General features: G+C 28.5%; 1 protein-coding gene and 2 long non-coding RNA genes across 4 annotated transcripts in view; 2 read left to right on the top strand and 1 right to left on the bottom strand.

Annotated features, from left to right (window-relative positions):
- Positions 1-1,162: 1,162 nt before the first annotated feature.
- On the top strand, positions 1,163-5,293 carry LOC128669025 (uncharacterized). The gene is made up of 3 exons (XR_008404581.1): positions 1,163-1,331; positions 1,412-1,671; positions 4,930-5,293. It is a non-coding gene; the product is annotated as an uncharacterized LOC128669025 (long non-coding RNA).
- Positions 5,294-5,392: 99 nt separating this feature from the next.
- On the top strand, positions 5,393-8,309 carry LOC128669024 (uncharacterized). Its single transcript, XR_008404580.1, has 3 exons — positions 5,393-6,056; positions 6,786-7,110; positions 7,730-8,309. It is a non-coding gene; the product is annotated as an uncharacterized LOC128669024 (long non-coding RNA).
- A 1,892-nt stretch (positions 8,310-10,201) lies between these two features.
- The window catches only part of LOC103572131 (somatostatin receptor type 2), a 54,740-nt gene continuing 43,749 nt past the window's right edge, over positions 10,202-21,192 (bottom strand). For both annotated transcript variants that reach the window (XM_053743166.1, XM_008550581.3), the window contains exon 3: positions 10,202-11,663. In XM_053743166.1, the coding sequence (XP_053599141.1) occupies positions 10,233-11,558 (1,326 nt within the window). In that variant the 5' untranslated portion in view covers positions 11,559-11,663 and the 3' untranslated portion in view covers positions 10,202-10,232. The remainder of the gene's footprint in view (positions 11,664-21,192) is intronic.

The raw sequence follows: 21,192 nt of genomic DNA, 5'->3' as shown, positions 1-21,192 counted from the left end.
CATATATAGTCGACTAGTTATAAGCTTGGTCTAGGGGATGTAGGGTAACTTTTTTCGTAATTTCAGTTTTCTCACTATCCTGCGTCCAATTTTGCCCTCGACTACCCGTTATAAGCCTGATTTATTTAATATAATTTTGAACGTCATATCGACCTTATGTCAGCGCCGTTATCCCGATTTTTCTCGTGCTCCAGTGGCTAAAATCTCTCCAAAATATAGGTGATAAATTATTTTGATAAATTTGAAAATTTTTACTTATTAATAATTTATAATTTTTATAATTTTAGCGGAGGCTTATAACGGACCGTCGACCGGGAAATTTAAAAAAGTGGTAAAATGGGGGCAGTTTTTTTGAGCTCAGTAATTCCTGATTATAAAAAAAGGCTTATGATAGTAGACTTTAAAAGGATAGTCGATTATATATATATATATATATATTCTATTTGTTCGATAATTGAATTTATAATCGTCACTGCAAACAAAGTCAATGCATTTTATTATTTTTCCACCCACGATATGCAATTTAATGTATTCAAAAAACTATTAAGTCTAGCGGAAGTGATACCTGTTGCTCCGCATCTCTGTCTTATTAAGTAGTATAAGTTGTTTTTCTTCGGCATTATACTTATATCTTTATCTACTTTGTAGATTATATAAATTTATATAAGTCTCTTATATTAAGAAGAATACAATATCATTAATTTTATTTCTTCTTTTTTTTTTTCTTCTATTTGCAATTTAGATTTACTTTCATATTGATTTTATTCTATAAATTGCAAATGTATATACAATAAGAAGATATACAAATAGTCTGTGCATCATCACTTTTAAACATATATATATATATATATATATATACTTTACTCTTTTACGAGGATTCAATCCATCAGGAAGTGTGGGTATAAAATAAAAATAAAAAGTTAACTAGAAAAAGAAATAAAAATAAAAATAAAAATAAAAATGAAAATTATACAGCAAATTAAAAGTTTAATCTCCATATAAATAAATATTTTATCAGTTTAAATTTTATATAATTGCATTTGTTACAAAATGATAATATTTCATGTAATTTTTTTTTTGACTTTTTATTAAAAAAAAAAATTTTAATATTTTTTAATTTAATTATTTTTATTTTTTTTTTTTTTCAGGCTTGGTCGTTTTGGTATAAATAAAAAAAATAAAATGATAAATTTATAAATTCACAATTAATGATACTTTTATGAATAATTCAAAAGATAAATTGAATTATCGCGCCGGTGATCGTTATATTTCAAATGCTTTGGGAATAAATTATTGGAAACTTCCGGGTGCTGTAAATTAATTACAAAAATGTATATTCAAAAAAAAAAAAAAAAAAAGTTTCAAATTTAAAATATTATTTTTATTGATAAATAAATAATTGTATTTATAGATAAGTGACAAGAATGTTTATAAAAAAGTTTAAAAAAAGGAGCGGGAGCTACAGAGTGAAAAAATACGACAGATGCGATTTCAATCGGATTGAAAAATCTCTTGGGAACCAGAAGTAATTCAATCGATCTTCGATACTCGTAAGCTTTTCTAGGGTGGAAAGACCTCGTCCGATGCACGGAGAACAAGTTACACTATCAAGTGGAAAAAAGACCGATAAAGAAGGAGATAAAGTACTAAGTTTCTTCCTCCATACTGTATGTATGTATATATATATATATATATAGCGTTACCGGAATTTCCTGTGGTGTATATACGTTCATACAATAGAACTTTCATACACTCTTAAATCTTCTACAAGTCAGACCGGAATTTTCGCCCGTCTGCTTGCTCAAGTTCGTGAGATAGACGCATTATTTTTTATGCTTTGTTTTACTTTATGTTTTCCATTTGTGTCTTTGTACACACTCATACTTAAAATTATAATGGGATATATTTTTAAGCATTACATTAAGAGCATTAAATTATATAAAAATACCCAGGTACAAATACTCAAAGAAAAACTTTTAAAGTATAAAAAAATTTTATAAAAACCACTTTTTAAATTATCTAGACCATATCGTACATGTAGACATATATATGTATATATGTTTAAGATATATGTGTGAATAATGTAAGAGAATATGTTAGAAACGTCATATTTTTAAAATGGGTCTCTTTTGTCGAGGGAAAAAGCAAATAAATGTTATATATATAATATATATGTTATATATATATAGTAAAATAGTACAGTACTCTCTTATATAGAAGTACTTAATACAAACCTTTTCCTTGAGTTTTAATATACTCAGCAGACTTGGCACTTACGTAGAATAAAGAATCGCATGTTCTTTTACGTCTTTGTTATTGCCGTTGAGCCGTTCGAAAATTCTTGTCCATTATCTTTCCAACTCTACCCATATCACCTTCTTCATTTTTATGTCCTTTAATTTAATGTGTTATTACTTCAACCGTGATTTTTATTTTAAAAATGTCATGTCGACTCGTTCTATGGGCGTACATTCATTTTCTTATGCATACATAAGTGTATCGGCATTTTCACTAAGAAAACCTTTAACTCTTTATTGTAAATTATACAGGAGACAAAAACAATTTTTTTCCCGGGTGAAAAATTTTAAAATGAAAAAATAACATTCTTTTGAAATTTAAAAGTGGCGGACAAAAGGTATGGTATTAAACACCTCCGAAATTTGGCTGAAAACTTGAAAATTTTCCAAGTTATATTATTTTAACCGAAAAAAAGCCAATTTTCGGATTATTTTTTGAGTAACAAAATTTCGGTGTATTTCGGACAATTTTCGACCTTTTTCGATAAAACTCTACTGTTTTGTAATAATTTCAGCGAAATTTAGGCCTCTTTCAATAAAATTCTATGATTTTCGAGTGATTTCAGCATTTCCGGCCCTATTTCAGTCGAATATTTTTACCCGGGTCAATTCAAAATTTATTTTCCTAATTTTCATGGAAAAAATTTACTTTTTTATTTTTTAGACAATTTTCGGCATTTTTCAATAAAATTCTACGCCGTTGTAGTGATTTCAGCGAAATTTAAGCCTCTTTCAATAAAATTCTATGATTTCCGCGTGATTTCAGCATTTCCGGCCCTATTTCAGTCGAATATTTTTACCCGGGTCAATTCAAAATTTATTTTCCTAATTTTCATGGAAAAAATTTACTTTTTTATTTTTTAGACAATTTTCGGCATTTTTCAATAAAATTCTACTGTGTTGTAGTGATTTCAGCGAAATTTAAGCCTCTTTCAATAAAATTCCATAATTTTCGAGTGATTTCAGCATTTCCGGCCCTATTTCAGTCGAATATTTTTACCCGGGTCAATTCAAAATTTATTTTCCTAATTTTCATAGAAAAAATTTACTTTTTTATTTTTTAGACAATTTTCGGCATTTTTCAATAAAATTCTACGCCGTTGTAGTGATTTCAGCGAAATTTAAGCCTCTTTCAATAAAATTCTATGATTTCCGCGTGATTTCAGCATTTCCGGCCCTATTTCAGTCGAATATTTTTACCCGGGTCAATTCAAAATTTAATTTCCTAATTTTCATGGAAAAAATTTACTTTTTCATTTTTTGGAAAATTTTCGACCTTTTTCAATAAAATTCTACGGTGTTGTAGTGATTTCAGCGAAATTTAGGCCTTTTTCAATAAAACTCTATGATTTCCGCGTGATTTCAGCATTTCCGGCCCTATTTCAGTCAAATATTTTTACTCGGGTCAACTTAAAATCTATTTTTCTACTCTACATGAAAAACTTTACTTTTATTTACATTTTTCAAAGTATCCGTTCCCTCCCACATTTTTTTCGTTTTGGCGCGAAAACTTTTATAATTCAAAAATTTAAAAAAGCAAGAGTTACTTTTCCGAAAAATAAGGGGTTGGTCGGTTTCTATTGAAAATTACGATGAAAAAACTAATTATTGTTGTTTAAATTAATTTAATGAATGGCAGTAAAGTAAATATACATAAAGAGGTGAAATGAAGGAGAGGCAAAGCTCTTTAGTAGATTATTCATAGAGTTCGGATCGTATTATATCTATATATAATGATAGAAGAGAGTAAATGAAGAAATAGCAGGTTAATTCTCGCGGCGATTAGCCAAACGTTTACTCAAGCGTCGAGAGGGAAAACTTATTGAGCCGGAAGGAGGTGAGACCGATGACAGGTCTGTTTGTTGAGGGTTTACTCTGCGTCAAGATTTATGTGTATGCTTATAGAGAAACTTGCGATACTTTTTATTCATCTCGCCTTGTTCATTATATAAATTTCCGCATAATATTCCACCCCTCCATTATTTCCCTTTAAACTTGAGAGTTATTTCCCATTTTGAATTTCCTCCCGCCCTCTTACACTATTGACTTTTTTTATTAACTGTACTACGCACTAAAAGATTTACTCCTCTCGGTTAATTAATTAAATTGCGATTTATTGCTACTAAACAATTACTTCGCAACAACATTTATCTTATTTACTCAGCTTACAAGAAAATTTTTTAAAATTATACTCTTATTTTCTATCTGATAAGTAACTGCGCAGTCAACGCTCATTAAATCGGAGTTTAATCTCCTTGCAGCAAAATTTACTCCAAAGAGGAGTTGATTTGAATTTGGGAACTCCGATTTAAAATAAATACGGCTTTAAATAAAATCCAGTTGACTCCAAAATTACTCCTTGAAAAAAAACTCCCATTCACTCCAAACTTACTCCCGATTTCCCAGTGTCAGATAAAAAAAATCCTCAACCCAACTTCATTTATTCATTATTGACCAGATGATTATAACAGTGTGCAGGCTTTTTTTATGACCTAGATTTTATTTGAAGACTTTATGTGAAGCTTTTAAGTGATCACGAAGGATGATAGCCTTTGACAAGGCTATTCGTTATTATATTCGTTCTCGTTATGTTCCAATACATCATAAATGTGGTCCATTGCTTTTGTTACAGGCGTTATTGGTGAAAATTAATGGCCATTAAATGGCATGACAGCATCAAGAGGTATGGAACCTGAATTATGTCATCATCCTTTCTTTATACCAACCGAGTAAGAGATTTCAGATGACCCGGTAGACAAACACATACTCAAAAAAAAAAGAGTTTCGTCCTCATAATGAAAGATGGGATAAGATACTTTTTTTATAGTGACGAAAATTATAAGCTTACAGTAACAAATGGCATTATTGTAATTATGAATGAGATTGAAGTCATTAAGTCTTAGTAGGAGAGCTATTAGCATCAAAAATGGTCCAAAACAGGCCAAAAACGCCAATTTTGGCCACAGAATCTTAGAAAAAAATATCAAATTATAAAATTATAGGGCAACAACTGCTTAGGTACGTTCAGGGCGACCTCTTGCACGAGAAAAATAATGATAGCAATTAATGGAAGCCATAAAATCTTAGCAGGAGAGCTGCAAGCCTTGAAAATGAGCGAAAATTGCCAATTTTGGTCTCAGAATCTTAGAAAAAAATATCAAATTATAAAATTATAGGGCAACAACTGCTCAGGTACGTTCAGGGCGACCTCTTGCACGAGAAAAATGATAATAGCAATTAATGGAAGCCATGAAGTCTTAGCAGGAGAGCTGCAGGCCTTGAAAATGGGCGAAAATTGCCAATTTTGGTCACAGAATCTTAGAAAAAAGTATCAAATTATAAAGTTATAGGGCAACAACTGCTCAGGCGTGTTCAGGACGACTCCCTGCATGAGAAAATCTTCGCCAGCAAGTGAAGGAAGTAATAGACTCTGCGAAGAGAGCAATCGACAATGAGGACAAAGTGCTAATTTGCTGCCGTATGTCATTTTTGTTTATGATTTCAGAAAGTTTGTCAGTGTCATTTCATCTTGTTATTTTATCAAATCAATCACTTTTTATACCGTAACACAACAGTTTTTTTGCAGTTAAATACCATTGATATCTGCAACAAACAATTCGCTAGTATTATAAAATCATCGTAATGGCAACTGATGTTCTCTCTGTATATTAAGGCAGAAGTTTTTTCCATAAATTACCTCATCTTTTGATGACAAGAACTTTTTTTCCATGTTTTGATTCACAAGCTCACAGAATCCTGGTATGTATCTGCAAGCTATTCATTGATTAATCAAATCAAACAATTTCATAAATTTTTAAGTGATTCATATTTATTCGTGTCTTAAAATTCATTTACATATTTATTATCATCAGATAAATTATTTTATTAATATAACATTTACATACATATACATATAAAACTATAATTATTATAATTCCTCATATATTTATCGTCCGAATATATTCGTTTTTTTTTACAATTTCTTATCAAATTTTTTAACAGAATTTTTTGTTTCTTTAAATAAAAAATAAAAATTAATTAATTATTATTTTTTTTTTTTACTAACTACAATTTTATTTACACTTATTATTTAATTATTCAATAAAGAATTTTCATTACAATTTTCCGCGCTGATAATTAATGCCATGATTATGATTTATATAACATGAATTATTTTTTTTATTATTCATATTTTTATTATATCATTAATTAATAAAATCAAATTAAAATAATTTAAGCTCATTTAAATAATTAAATATATTTTTGACTTTATGCATTAAATATATACAGTGCAAATGTATTTATTTTATTATGTCGTTATATAACTGTGCAAATATCAGTGGTCAAATTTTGAACACAAATATAAATAATGATTTTAAAAATTATTATTTATTTTAAATGTCAACTCGATACTCATACATATATTTATTTATATAAAAGTGCATCGAATTTGTATTTACTGCAGTTTGTTCGCTCTTTACTTTACAGATCAGTAATTATTCATCAGTCAATAATAAAGTTTTACTTTGGTTTTGATCAAAAGTTCTTTTGGAACAAATAATAAACTTTTTATTAAAACATTACTGTGGGGATTTTAATTTTAATTGCAATTAGACTTCTGTTGCCTGTTGATTATCAGAGGGATCAATGCCGACTAAATTTGTGCAGAAACTTTCAACAATTTGATAATAATAAAATATTTATTTTCTTATTGATATTCTCAAGAGATCCAAGAGCTCGAGGACTGGGTTTAGAATTTTAATTAAGAAATTTACTGGCATTGGAATTGATGAAGAAAAATTTCATATTTTTTGTAAGTTAATTAATTTTGTTTGTTGAGAAATTTTGAATTTTTTTATAGACCAAGAATTTTTTTTGAAAAAAATTTATATTTATTAATTACAAATAAATATACGGATAAATTCTTAGAAAAGTTTTTTCAAAAATATGAACTATATGGATCAAAAATTGAAAAATTACTAAAGTGTTAAATTTTTTTAATTTTCAAATTTGTCGGGAAAAAATTTTCAAAAAAAAATTCACTGAAATTTAAAATTCAAGGCAATTTGTAATTTCGAATTAAAAAATAGTCAATTTTTGAAATTCAAAATTGATTAGAAAATTCAAATTTTTTCAAATAATTGATTTCATAAAAATTAATTAAAAAATTGAAATTTTTGTCTCAGAAAATTTAAAAAAAAGCGGGAAAAAATTTTCAAAAAAAATTCACTGAAATTTAAAATTCAAGGCAAATTGATTTAAAAATTCAAATTTTTTCAAATAATTTATTTCATAAAAATTAATTAAAAAATTCAAATTTTTGTCTCAGAAAATTTAAAAAAAAGCGGGAAAAAATTTCGTTGATTGCAGTTTAAAAAAAAAAGATCGAAAAAAAAAAGTATTAATTTTATGAAAAGATTATTATGTTACAGAAGAGTGAAGTGTATAAATTAACGAAATAGCAACTGCTCTGATATAAAATAATATGATAAAGGATAAAGAACATAAAGAGCAGAGAACAAGGTAAAAATGGGTTAAAAAAATGAAAAGAAGAAATGGTGGGATCGTCGAGTGGTAACGACTTGCTCCACTTTGTGTGAAAACCGGGCAATTCAGTGTCTGCGAGGAACGAAGAGGCGAAGACCAAAAGAACTCTGCAGTCTAGCCGCGAGCGATTGGGAATCGGGTTGTCATTGACTTTTACGACTCCTCCAAGTTGAGTGGAGTATGAAACAGAATGAACAAGAATCTCTACTCGACTCTCTTTTCATTTATTTTCCTTAATTCTTTTCATTCTCATTCTCATTTTATTTTATTTTTTTTATCCGCGCTGCTTATCATTACACAAAATCTTCAATATACTCAACTAAACCGACTTGCCCACATAAACACACATCATTTTCCTATCTATGTAATTTATAAAATATATATAACAATCAAAATATCAAACTATCTCCAATCACATTCATATAAATTTATTAATCACTTTTTTTCCAAGATGTCCAGCATCAGTCTTTGGTGATAATTTACCAAAAAAAAATATTTTCACATCCAAACTTTTTTTTTTTTTTACAAATTTTTTTAAAAATCCAAACTCTGAAATTTCATAATTTAATAATTTGTCTTTTTAAAAATTTTTTCTCGGTTAATAAAATAAATATTAAGTATATTAATGCAACTAATTATCTTATATTATTAATTGACTGAAAGGAAATAAGCATATAATGTTTAATTTATCTTAATTATCAGGCAAGTCTTAATAAAGTTAACTCTTGTTAATACACGATGAGGATCAGGTATAATTTCCAGAGAGAATATCTTAGTAAATGAGAAGGCAATTGGATCATCTCCATTGCGAATCTTGCATTCCAACATATTACCCAATGTCTTGTTTATCAACGAGCTAGTTAGAGTAAGTGCTCTTAATATCTTATTAAGATCTGCTGATATATATTCCGCATACTATCACTCGTCTAAATGGCTCATGTAAATATTTTGATGCTAAAAGTAAACAGGATTATTTCAAACTGATTCATCACGTGGTACAAAATCAGGAGTTGATTTTTCATCCATTTGAAAATCCGGAGTTAAAAAAAGTTATATTTTTTTCAGTTGATTCATTAGGAGTGAATTTAAATTTCATTTTTTAATACGAAATTTTAATTTCTGTGCAGGAAAAAAATGTCACGATTGATGATAAAATTGCAAGTGATCTCAAGTTTGAATTTTTAAATAAATAAAATTAAAAAAAAAAAAATAATTTATAGACTTAGAGATTCTCTACAGCCAATGGGACACGTTCTGAGCTCACGGGTCAGTGATTTTGTGTTAAACGATAATAGAGCACACAACTTGTCCCGATGTTCTTTCCTCCAGGGTGTGGTAATAAATATAAGGATTGTGGTTTTGTCACTAGAGATTTTAACAAAAATAATATTGGCCCTCGCTACACTTTTTCCTACACATTTCATAAAACTAATTATAAATTTAATTTTACCACACAATTAATTTTATATTTATGTCAAAATTTTTAAAAAATTTTACAACCACATATCATTTTTTTTTTTTATTAATTTCAAATTATCCGTTCGTATCCCGCTATTTTATTATCAATCATATCATAAATATTTTTTTTTTTTTTATAAAAGTCTCAGTAACAAAATTCATACAAACTACCTGTCAAGTCTCTCCCCCACTTGATAATTACTCTGTCCAACTTTCCCACTTTTTTGAGTTTCCTATCAGTCCGTAGCCTCTATTTAAATTTTAAAAATTAATAATAAAAATTTAATTTTTAAATTTCGCGGTAATTTTACCAGCACAATTTCATGACAGGAAGTAAATAAAATGTTAAAAATCCCATTAAGTAAAACAGGACAAAACTAAACGCAGGGTAGACCGAAATTACAAGAAAAATTTCCCTACATCCCCTAAACCCAGCTTATACTATGACGGTTTGCCGACTACAATTTATCATTGTTCTTTTCAGGAAAGTTGGCAGAATAGTTGCAAGCCATCAGGATGAAAAGCATCATACAGTAAAGGTATACCTTTAAGACAACAAGCGTGTTCTATCTCCAGTGACGGTGCATAAAGTTAAGATTATGGAATCCAGTGAATTACATCACCGACAAACACACGTCTCACCACTTATATATACATCATATACAGAATACTTGACGTATAAGTGTGGAGGCGATATATACATATATACGGGTATAAGTATATATATATAGTGAGCGACTCATCGTTCGATAAATTTACTGAGCTTATCCAACTAAACGTGGTGTCTCATTGGAAGCTCTGGCAAACTCCTTTGGCGATAAACTGAGTGGAACGAAAGGCAGAAAGATGGATCAAGTGAAAGAGAGCACACATGACCGGAAATGTCTCGAAACTCAAGGAAACTTCAGTGAGTAATTATAATTGATATGGTTAAACTTGTGTGAGTAGCGTAAGTTGCGCACCATTTCGTAAACAATCTTTGTCTCTTTGTCCCGTCGTTCCTTTGGATCCTTTCTGATCCTTCGAGTCGCTTATAACCGTTATATTTGTTCTAGATGTCATGGTAACAGTTGTAGTGGATGTCTTGCTGATAAGTAGACCACGTTCGTCTTCTTCGTCCTCCAATTTGGCGCGGGAGTTTGCTGAGGCGATCGCTTTGCTTGACTTTAATTTATCATGATCCGATTTGTTTTTTTTTGGAAACACGCTATTTTCGTTGTGCAAAGTCGCGTTAATGTCTTTGCCAGCGGCGCAGGTGCAGGCTTTAAGAAAACTCTTTTTGAAGTTGTCACTGAGAAACGCGTACAGAATTGGATTCATTGCGCTGTTTGAATAGCTGAGAAATCCCGCAAGAAGAAAGGCAGTGATGCTTATTGATGATTGACACTGTTTCGGTGGCTCGTAAATCAGCGCCACTTGGGTTATCCAGTACGGAAGCCAGCAGAGAACGTAAACTGTGATAACAGTAAGTACAAGCTTCGTTACTTTCTTATGGGACCTTTTCTTCTCCTTGGATTTATTTTTCGGGCCGACTGTTTGGAGTTTTCTGATAACCAGAAAATAGAAGACAAGAATGAATGTAAGAGGAACAGCGAATGTGAGAAAAAAGGTGTAGAGTGTGAAGGTGGTCTGGCCACCGTGCATTTGATGTTCGTCAAGTGCCGTCTGGTTTCCGTGGGTTTTATTGTTATCAATATTGTTGTCAGGCCAATATATGTTACAGCTTATCCCGTTGTCGAATTCATTGACGTTGGCGTAGAGAACCACAGGTATCATAAACAGAGCACTGGTAAACCAAGCTGTCATTGATACAACCTTTGAGATAAATGGTGTTCGCATCTTAGTTGCGGATATGGGATGACAGACTGCAATATACCGGTCCGCGCTCATGATAAAAAGGAATATACTGCTGGTAAATTGATTGATGCTGGTGGTTGTCATGTAAGCTTTGCACATTATTTCACCAAATGGCCAATATCTCAAGCTCAATGTCGTCACCAGAAACGGTATTCCGATGAGAAAACATTCGTCAGCGATTGCCAAATTAACAATGTACATATTCGTCACTGTCTGCATTTTAGAAAAACGCAGAACCACGTAAATAACCAGAGTGTTCCCGAGCAACCCAACGACACAGACAATTGAATAGATAACTTGATGTACGATCGCGACTATCCGTAAGTCAGTGCCGCAATTAAAATTAAGTGTATCATTTGTCGTGTTTAACGTTTCTTGAAAGAATTCTGTTGAATTCATTATGTTTTCCTGGTTATTTTTCTTTCATGTGACACTTTAATTTATGGTTTTTAGGACTTGATGCCACCTCCTACCGCGCTGGCTGCTTACTCATCTTGAATCCTTCTGGAACAGAAAAACAATGACCTTGACCTTAGGAAGATTCATTTAGAGATAAAATAAATTATTATAAGTGGTGGGACCTTTTGAGTCTGCGTCAACTCTTGATGATAGAGATATATTTTATATATCTGGTGGATTAAAAATTGATTTTCAAGGCTTGAAAATTATTAAATTTAAGTTTCGGAAGTATAGGAACACTTGGAAATCAAATGGATGAAAAAATATACGCAAATTTTATATAGAAAAAATATTCGATTTATACATATATGAGTAAATATATATGTATATGTTTTTTTTTTCTTATTGATATCATTCGATACATTGTATTTATAGAGAACTCATAAAAATGTAAATTAGGCAAATTCTCAGGGCATTTGAACGAAAAAATAAAAAGTTAATTCAATTGGATTTATTTTTTACATGACAAGTTAATTAAATTCTTTTTTTACTATCGGTATTTTTCTGTCTATATGTGATGAAAATTTGATAGTCATTATTGTCATCGGGTGATGAATAGTTTACTATAAAAAATGGACTGATAAAAAATATATACACAGAAAAAAATGATTTCTTGATGCGAAAAAATGTTTACTTGCCCCAAGAAATTTTTCGCACTAAACATTGAATTTCGTATGAAAAAATAAATAAATAAATATTTTTACAAGAATACGTAGAAATTACGAAATTTTAATTTTTAATGAATTTAGAAAATTGGCGCGTAAATTATTTGAATTTGAAAATAAAATTAGAGAGTAATTTAAATTTTCAATGAATTTAAAAAATTGGCGCGAAAATTATTTGAATTTGAAAATAAAATTAGAGAGTAATTTCAATTTTCAATGAATTTAAAAAATTGGCGCGTAAATTATTTGAATTCGAAAATAAAAATTATCGAGTAATTTCAATTTTCAATTAATTTAAAAAATTGGCGCGAAAATTATTTGAATTTGAAAATAAAATTATCGAGTAATTTAAATTTTCAATGCATTTAGAAAATTGGCGCGTAAATTATTTAAATTTGAAAATAAAATTAGCGAGTAATTTCATGAAAGTTGTTTTCGAAGCAACAGATAAAGTAGAAGAGCCAAAGTACTCGATGTAACCATTACTGAATAAAATACAGCTAATATTATCATTAACTAAGTAATGGCTGTTTTTATCTTATCCACTTTGGTAATTACAGCAGTTCTGGCCAGAGAAATTTGGATACCATTTGTTCGAGTAGTTTTTTTTACTTTATTCCAGAGTATTAGATTAAAATTTCCATGAATATTTTTCTTGCAAAGTAGTCGAGAGCAATGTATGTTTTCAAATATGAAATTATGCCGCCTGTTTTTTTAAAACTGTTTCTTTTAAAAATATGATATTGGAACGAAAACCACCAGATACTTTTTTAAAAAAATACTCGCACCTTCAACAATTACTCAGCATAAACTAATTGACGTAAATATTTTGTCAAGAGACAATATGTATTTTAAAAATTTCTTCCAATAATATTCCATATAAATTCAATTGGTAGCTTTTAAATTTTAGATAGAATTTTTTCCCGCGCATTTTCAAAAATTGCATTGTAAATCATTAGTCTCTTGCATCAACACAGAAAATCGCAATTAATTTCAAATTTCTATAGAAAATGTAAAAAGAAAATTTGTTTTTTCGAAAATAATTGAATCTTTGTCTCATTTTCTCTATATTATCTCTGTAAAAAAAAAAATGTTATTAAACTTCGTGCGTTTCCTACCGTCCCTACTTTGCTCTCCTTATATATCTTTTTCATCACCTCGTCTTTTTTATCCCGACCTATAAATCCGACGTCAATTTCAAAATTTATATTAAATACTTTATCAACATTTTCAAAAGATCCTTCAAAATTGAATTAAAAAAAAATTTCTCTTGCGGCGGAAGTTTTTTTACAAAAAAAAATTGAAAACATTTCGCGATAAATTTCAAAATAAACTCGTGGTTTAAATTACTAGGGTATTGTTAGAATAGAAACATATCTAAGCGGATTAACTCATGTTTCGACAATTATAATAATTTGTTGAAGATGAGTATCATAGAACTACAATTTCATAATACATCCGGACGAATTATGGTTATTTTAATGAGTGATTAAAGCAATTATCATGAAAATCCCCATCAAGCTATAATTTATATCAAAGCTAATGTGATAACGTCATTCAAAAACTAATTGCATGTATTAATTGCAGATATTGTCATTTAAATGACAGTCATAATTCAACAATAATCATCATCTTTATTTCATATTTAAAAAAAATCATTTTTTCGCGCCAAAAATTTTAATTTAAAAATATTTTGGTTTTTAAATTTTGAACTTTGATCAAAAATTCAAATTAGTTTGAAAAACTACAGGAAAATTTATTTAACAGTCACGTGTTCGTAGCTAATTAAGTTTGCAGAGGAGTTAATTTTGTAAGATAATATATTCGATCTTATGTAAACTGTATTATCTTATACTATAATCAAATATTATATATGAGCAGAATGATACTGATAGTTCATCATACATTTGATATATAACATATGAGCTACAGTCAATTTCAGCGGTCTTTTAATTAACTTTCAAAGCCTTTTTTTTCATATCAAGTTTTCTCGCCTGTGGCTTGCGCATAAAACTGCCGATAAACCTCGAGCTGAATAATCCAGGTTTTAAGTTGGAACTCATATGGGTAAAATATTTAATCCGAAATCGCTTGAATATTTCAATGCCATTGAGTTTAATCAATTAATTAACTTATCAGTTTAATGATAAAAAATTAAAAAAAAAAGTAGATTATTCTAGTAATTATAAATTTTGATGAGAAAAATTAGGACAGCTTCGATTATTAACCGACGAGACTGGGGCAAAATATTGAATGTCGAATGGGATTTTATGAATTAATAAAGAAACCAATTTTGAACTCGGTGATTTTTAGTCAATTATTCAAATTTTAATTATCCATTTGATGGAAAACCGGATTAAAAACTCGGACAATATGAACACTTAACGACAGTTGTAAAAAAAAAATGAAGTTTTGGGAAATTTGAATTTGATATTTTTTTCGAAAAAAAAAACACAAAGATTTTCATTAAAATTTTTTTGGTATTTATTGTATAACATTCTGAAGGTGTTGGGTAAAATTCCGTTAAGTATAGATTTTATAGACCGCAGGCAACCCAGTGGGAGTCGGAGTCGAGCAGTAGTTGAAGCCTCTCTTCACTTGGGTTGCACCAATTATTTTTTTTTCTTTTATATTCTCACTGCGCAGCATTAGAAGAATGTGTGAAAATTAAACTTTGAAATTCCTGAAATTGCAGACTTTGCAAGCCTGTTAGTAATTAAAGGTAAGTCAATTAAATAACAATGTAGTCTTTTTTTAGAGCGCACTGTTTTGGCACTGGCTTCAGAAAAAAAGTCATTATATTCTCTAGTTTACTTCTCATTAAATCCTTGTTGTAATAAATAATTATCTACAGAAATTCTGTATAGAAATTGGCTTTCGATGGAACTTTTTGAAATTCTGTTGCCTTTTCATTATTAATTAGTATATATATATATATATATATATGAATATATATATATATTAGGGTGTACAAAAAGTTTGAACTCATGTATTATTTATACCGAATCCAATAATTCAAAAATTTTATTTGAATTACTCAAAATTATGATATTTTTTTGACAATTCAAATTTTTGTCAAAAATAAATAAAATTCAGACACAAATCTGCGAAATAATTATTTTTAGTTATTTTGAAAAATTTTTAATACTGAAAACTGACTCAAATTTTGGATTTGAATCGAAAAATTCAAATTTTCCAATAATTGAAAATTGACAAATAATTTAAATTAATAGATTTGAAAATGACGCGATAATCGAATAATTCAAAAATTTTATTTTGAATTATTCGCAATTATGATATTTTTTTGGCAATTCAAATTTTTGTCAAAAGTAAAAAAAAATCAGACACAAATTTACGATATAATTATTTTTAGTAATTTTGAGAAATTTTTAATACTAAAAACTGATGCAAATTTTGGATTTGAATCGAAAAATTCAAATTTTCAAATAATTGAAAATTGACAAATAATTCAAATCAATAAATTTGAAAATGACGCAATAATCGAATAATTCAAAAATTTTATTTTGAATTACTCACAATTATGATATTTCTTTGGCAATTCAAATTTTCGTCAAAAGTAAATAAAATTCAGACACAAATTTACGAAATAATTATTTTTAGTAATTTCGAGAAATTTTTAATACTGAAAACTGACTCAAATTTTGGATTTGAATCGAAAAATTCAAATTTTCAAATAATTGAAAATTGACAAATAATTCAAATCAATAAATTTGAAAATGACGCAATAATCGAATAATTCAAAAATTTTATTTTGAATTCCTCAAAATTATGATATTTTTTTGGCGATTCAAATTTTTGTCAAAAGTAAATAAAACTCAGACAAAAATTTACGATATAATTATTTTTAGTAATTTTGAAAAACTTTTATTACTAAAAACTGATGCAAATTTTGGATTCGAATTTTCAAATAATTGGAAAATTGACGAATAATACAAATTAGTCATTTTGAAAATGACTCGCACAATAATATTTATATTTAGCTATAGTCAATTTTCAAATTTTTCAAATTTTCATTATTAATTTCCGTACAAAAAAATGCAGCTAATTTTGAGTATCTATAACCTCGTTATGTTTGATCATTATCGCATAAACTACTTAACAATCTAGAAAATTTAACCGGAAGCCACTTCTATAAGGAATTCGCCGGTTCTTCATAAAGGAATGCCAGTAAATGTAATGAATTTCGCAGTAAATAGTTCAATGACAACTAAATCACAATATTCTCAGGTCAAAGGTCAAAGTAACATGACAACTATTAAATAAATTTTTGGACAATTACCAAAATATTTTTTTTCCCGACATCTAACTGCTGAATACTTGGCACTGAATAAATTATACAATAAACGATTAAATTTAACGCGATGACGGTTACTGCGCATATAAGCTGAGACAAAATATATGATATATATAGTCAGAATGTAGACAAACGACAAAAAATGTAATTCTCATAGGATATGATACGAGAACGCAAGGGTCGTTTATGAGATTGAACGTAAAACTGCAAAGTGCTCTCGTGGGTCCGTAAACGGTTAAAGAGAGAAATATTTATAAAAGCTAAATAAGAATGGCAAAGTGGCCTCTCGGGTTACTAATATTTATTCATTCAATTATATTATCATTCTTTATTTTTATATTTATTAACTTCTGCGTCTTCAGCTCTTTTATTTTTCATCTTCAAATTTTCATTAAAATTTTTTTTATTAAAAACAAGTCTTGGGCTTTTTTGCAACTTGTTACTCATAAAATAATTTTTTTTTTTAATTATTTAAATATATAAAGTACTCCTACACGGAGAAAAAATTATGGTAACTGTTCCTAGTAGGTTTATGAAATATCATCCCATAGCGTTATGGTAATGATTACTTGGGATTATGGGATATAGACCCATACTTTCTGGGAAAGTTTCCATAAGTATGGGAACAATTCCTATCATTATGGTAACAGTTCCCATATCGCATGTGAAAGAATCATGGTAATTATTACCATACTCATAGGAACAGTTCCCATAACCAAATGGGAATCAATCCTATAACCACATTCTAACGGTTCCTAAGCGTATATGGTAATGGTTACCATAATATTATGGTAACTATTTCCATAATATTATGGTAACAATTCCTATAATATTACGATAACCATTCCCATAATATTATGGTAACTGTTCCTGTAATATTATGGTAACTGTTCCTGAAATATTATGGTAATTATTCCCATAATATTATGGTAACTGTTCCTGTAATATTATGGTAACCATTCCCATAATATTATGGTAACTGTTCCTGTAGTATTATGGTAACTGTTCCTGAAATATTATGGTAATTATTCCCATAATATTATGGTAAATATTCCTATAATATTATGGTAACCATTCCCATAATATCATGGTAACTGTTTCTATAATATTATGGTAACGATTACCATAATATTATAGTAACCATTACCATAGGTACATAGTAACGATTACCATAATTCCATAGGAACTATTGCGATACCATATGGGAATTATACCCATAATTATAGGAATGATTACCATAATGTATGGGAATTATTACCATAATATTATGGTAACGATTACCATAGTATTATAGTAATCATTACCATAGGTACATAGTAACGATTACCATAATTCCATAGGAACTATTCCGATACCATATGGGAATTATACCCATAATTATAGGAATGATTAGCATAATATATATGGGTGCCGTTCCTATAATCAAAATTTCAAAAAAACCGGTTACCATGCAGTATGGGAACCATTCCCATAATATATTGTAACTGTTACCATAATTTTCTCTCCGTGTACATATATTTCAAGTTAATAATTCATATTAATGCTCGACAAATAAAAAAAAAATTTATTAAACCAATTAATTAAGGATTTTTATTAAAGTACTTTTCAAATATTAACATTTGTAATTACCCCACAATAACTCAACATAATTTTCCATGTTAATTAAAAAAGGTTATTAAAAATTGTTTTAATTACTTTTATAATTGAAACAAATGAAAGTTAAAATTCTTTTTTTTACTACTTTAATTTTTTATAATTGTTGCCATTAAAATATTAATTTAATTACCCCGAAAATATTCCCTGTGCAAACGAGTAGCATAAAATTTTCTCGTTTTTTTTTTTTTTTGTTTTACTGTGAAAAAATTAATATTACTGAAGATTAAACATGAAACAGATTTAAAATAGTTATCAATGTTTTTTTTTTGTTTTTATGAGTTCCACGTGCAAACGATCTACATTTTATACCCGAGTTAGTTGAAGTTATGAAAAAAAAAAAAAAATAAAAATTTAGCGATGGTGGGAGCTGAATTCTACTGTGCGTGACGTCTTTATGCTCGCAATACAACGACCCGCTACGAATAACGATACTTGTTTTTCTCAACGGCTGAATAGAGTAGGTGGAGAAGCAGCAAAAGTGATATGGAATGTTACGAACCAGCCCTTTATCCTTTACTGCTTAGGTAGTTATATATGTATACATATATAGTCTATATATAGTATCCAGCTTATGTTTTTCATTTAAATTAATAACAATGAATTCATTTGACTTGACGATCTCATAAAGAGTCATTTATATTTTCATACCATAGCAAGTCATCAAGTTACTTGAATAAAGGGCACGATAACCAGCCCTATATATATTTTATTAACAAAATATAAGAGGTAATTATGTATTTTATTTTCACTGACGGCAAATTTTTAATTTTGTTTAGAATAGAAAAATTTTCTGAGTGGCAAAATTAAAAAATTTGAATTTTTTGACGTAAGTGACAACTAGATCAAATTGATGTCAAATTTGAATTTTTTGACGTGACAACTAGACCAAATTGAAGTCAAATTTGAGTTTTTTGACGTAAGTGACAACTAGAACAAATTGATGTCAAATTTGAATTTTTTGACGTAAGTGGCTAGACCAAATTGAAGTCAAATTTGAGTTTTTTGACTTGAATGGATTCTAAGTAAAAAATAATTCAAATTTGAATTATTTTTTTGACCTGAGGTTTCTTAGAATTGTGGTCATATTTTTTAAATTGTAAAATTATAAGTTTTTGGTATTTAGATCATAGATAAGTTTCAAATTAAAGTGAGAGTAGTAAGAGAAGATTGATGAGCAACAAATATCAAGTGGTCAGAGTTAATAAGCATGAATATTATTAGACGTAAACTTTACGACCGTGAAGTAAAAACTATACTTTTGATATGTATATATATATAGTATAGAGTATGAAGGGACAGTTTGAGGCAGAGTTAATCTAAAAGCTTTCTCGAAAGTCCTTGACGTGGTTGAGTTACAACAGTTGGCTAAATTAGTACTTTGTACTAATGAGTATATATACATATTCTGATGTGGAAAATTAAAACCCTCACTGAAAAAAACTTTTTTTGGGGGAGAAAAAATTTTTAGTTAAGTTCTTAAAGAGACTAGAGCCTAGAGACTGCATTGTAAAAAATCGGGAGTGAATTCGGAGTGATCTGGATTTTATTCTAATCCTCATTAACTCCGATTTGGAGGCTTAGTATTAAAATAAACTTCATTATGAGTTAAATTTACTCCAAACCTGGTTTAATATTAAAGTAAACTGTTCTTTGAAATAAATCTACTCCAAACCGGAAGTTTAATATTTTAAAAAATGCCTATAGGAGTCAATTTTACTCCAAACCAAAATTTCAATGGTAAAATAAATTCCTCTTCGGAGTAAATTTTACTCCAAACCGAAAATTCAATATTAAAATAAACTCTTCTTCGGAGTAAATTTTACTCCAGACCGGAAGTTTAATATTTTAAAAAATGCCTATAGGAGTCAATTTTACTCCAAACGAGAGTTTCAAAATTCAAATTAATTCCTCTTTGGAGTAAATTTTACTCCAGACCGGAAGTTTAATATTTTAAAAAATGCCTATAGGAGTCAATTTTACTCCAAACGAGAGTTTCAAAATTAAAATTAATTCCTCTTTGGAGTAAATTTTACTCCAGACCGGAAGTTTAATATTTTAAAAAATGCCTATAGGAGTCAATTTTACTCCAAACGAGAGTTTCAAAATTCAAATTAATTCCTCTTTGGAGTAAATTTTACTCCAGACCGGAAGTTTAATATTTTAAAAAATGCCTATAGGAGTCAATTTTACTCCAAACGAGAGTTTCAAAATTCAAATTAATTCCTCTTTGGAGTAAATTTTACTCCAGACCGGAAGTTTAATATTTTAATAAATGCCTATAGGAGTCAATTTTACTCCACACCAGAGTTTCACAAATAAAATAAACTCCCCTTCGGAGTAAATTTTACTCCAAACCGAAAATTCAATATTAAAATAAACTCTTTTTCAAAGTAAATTTTACTCCAGACCGGAAGTTTAATAATTAAAAAAAAAGCCTATAGGAGTCAATTTTACTCCAAGATAATTAAATAAGCAGTCATTTCCTCCAGATATAATCTGCGTTCACTTCGAAAATTTTGCACAGTACGGAGGCTTAGTTACTTCATATTAAACATTACATTCATATTTTTATAAATATACCTTTTTTTTTTTTTCATTATTTATCAAAAGAATGAAAGATCAAAGACAAAATACTTGCCTACATGTATGATAACTGTCAAAGTACTTTCTCAACTTGTCAAATCAAATAATAAATATATATATATATATATATATATATATATATATATATATATATATATATATACTCATGAGAATTGTATATAAAAATAATATTTGAGTATTATAACTTGTACGAATGAATTTTAAGAATAGATGAATGTGTAGACATATATAAGTACATAATATATATGGCGGTGAATAAATAAGCAAAAACTTAGTTTGAATTATTACTGAGAACATGAAATGATATTATGAAGATGTATATTATTTAACGGAT

Source organism: Microplitis demolitor, chromosome 2 (genome assembly GCF_026212275.2).
Source record: "Microplitis demolitor isolate Queensland-Clemson2020A chromosome 2, iyMicDemo2.1a, whole genome shotgun sequence".
In the NCBI taxonomy this organism is placed as follows: Eukaryota; Metazoa; Arthropoda; class Insecta; order Hymenoptera; family Braconidae; genus Microplitis; species Microplitis demolitor.
The sequence above is the reverse complement of the archived record's forward strand: the minus strand, read 5'-3'. Positions and strand labels throughout refer to the sequence as shown.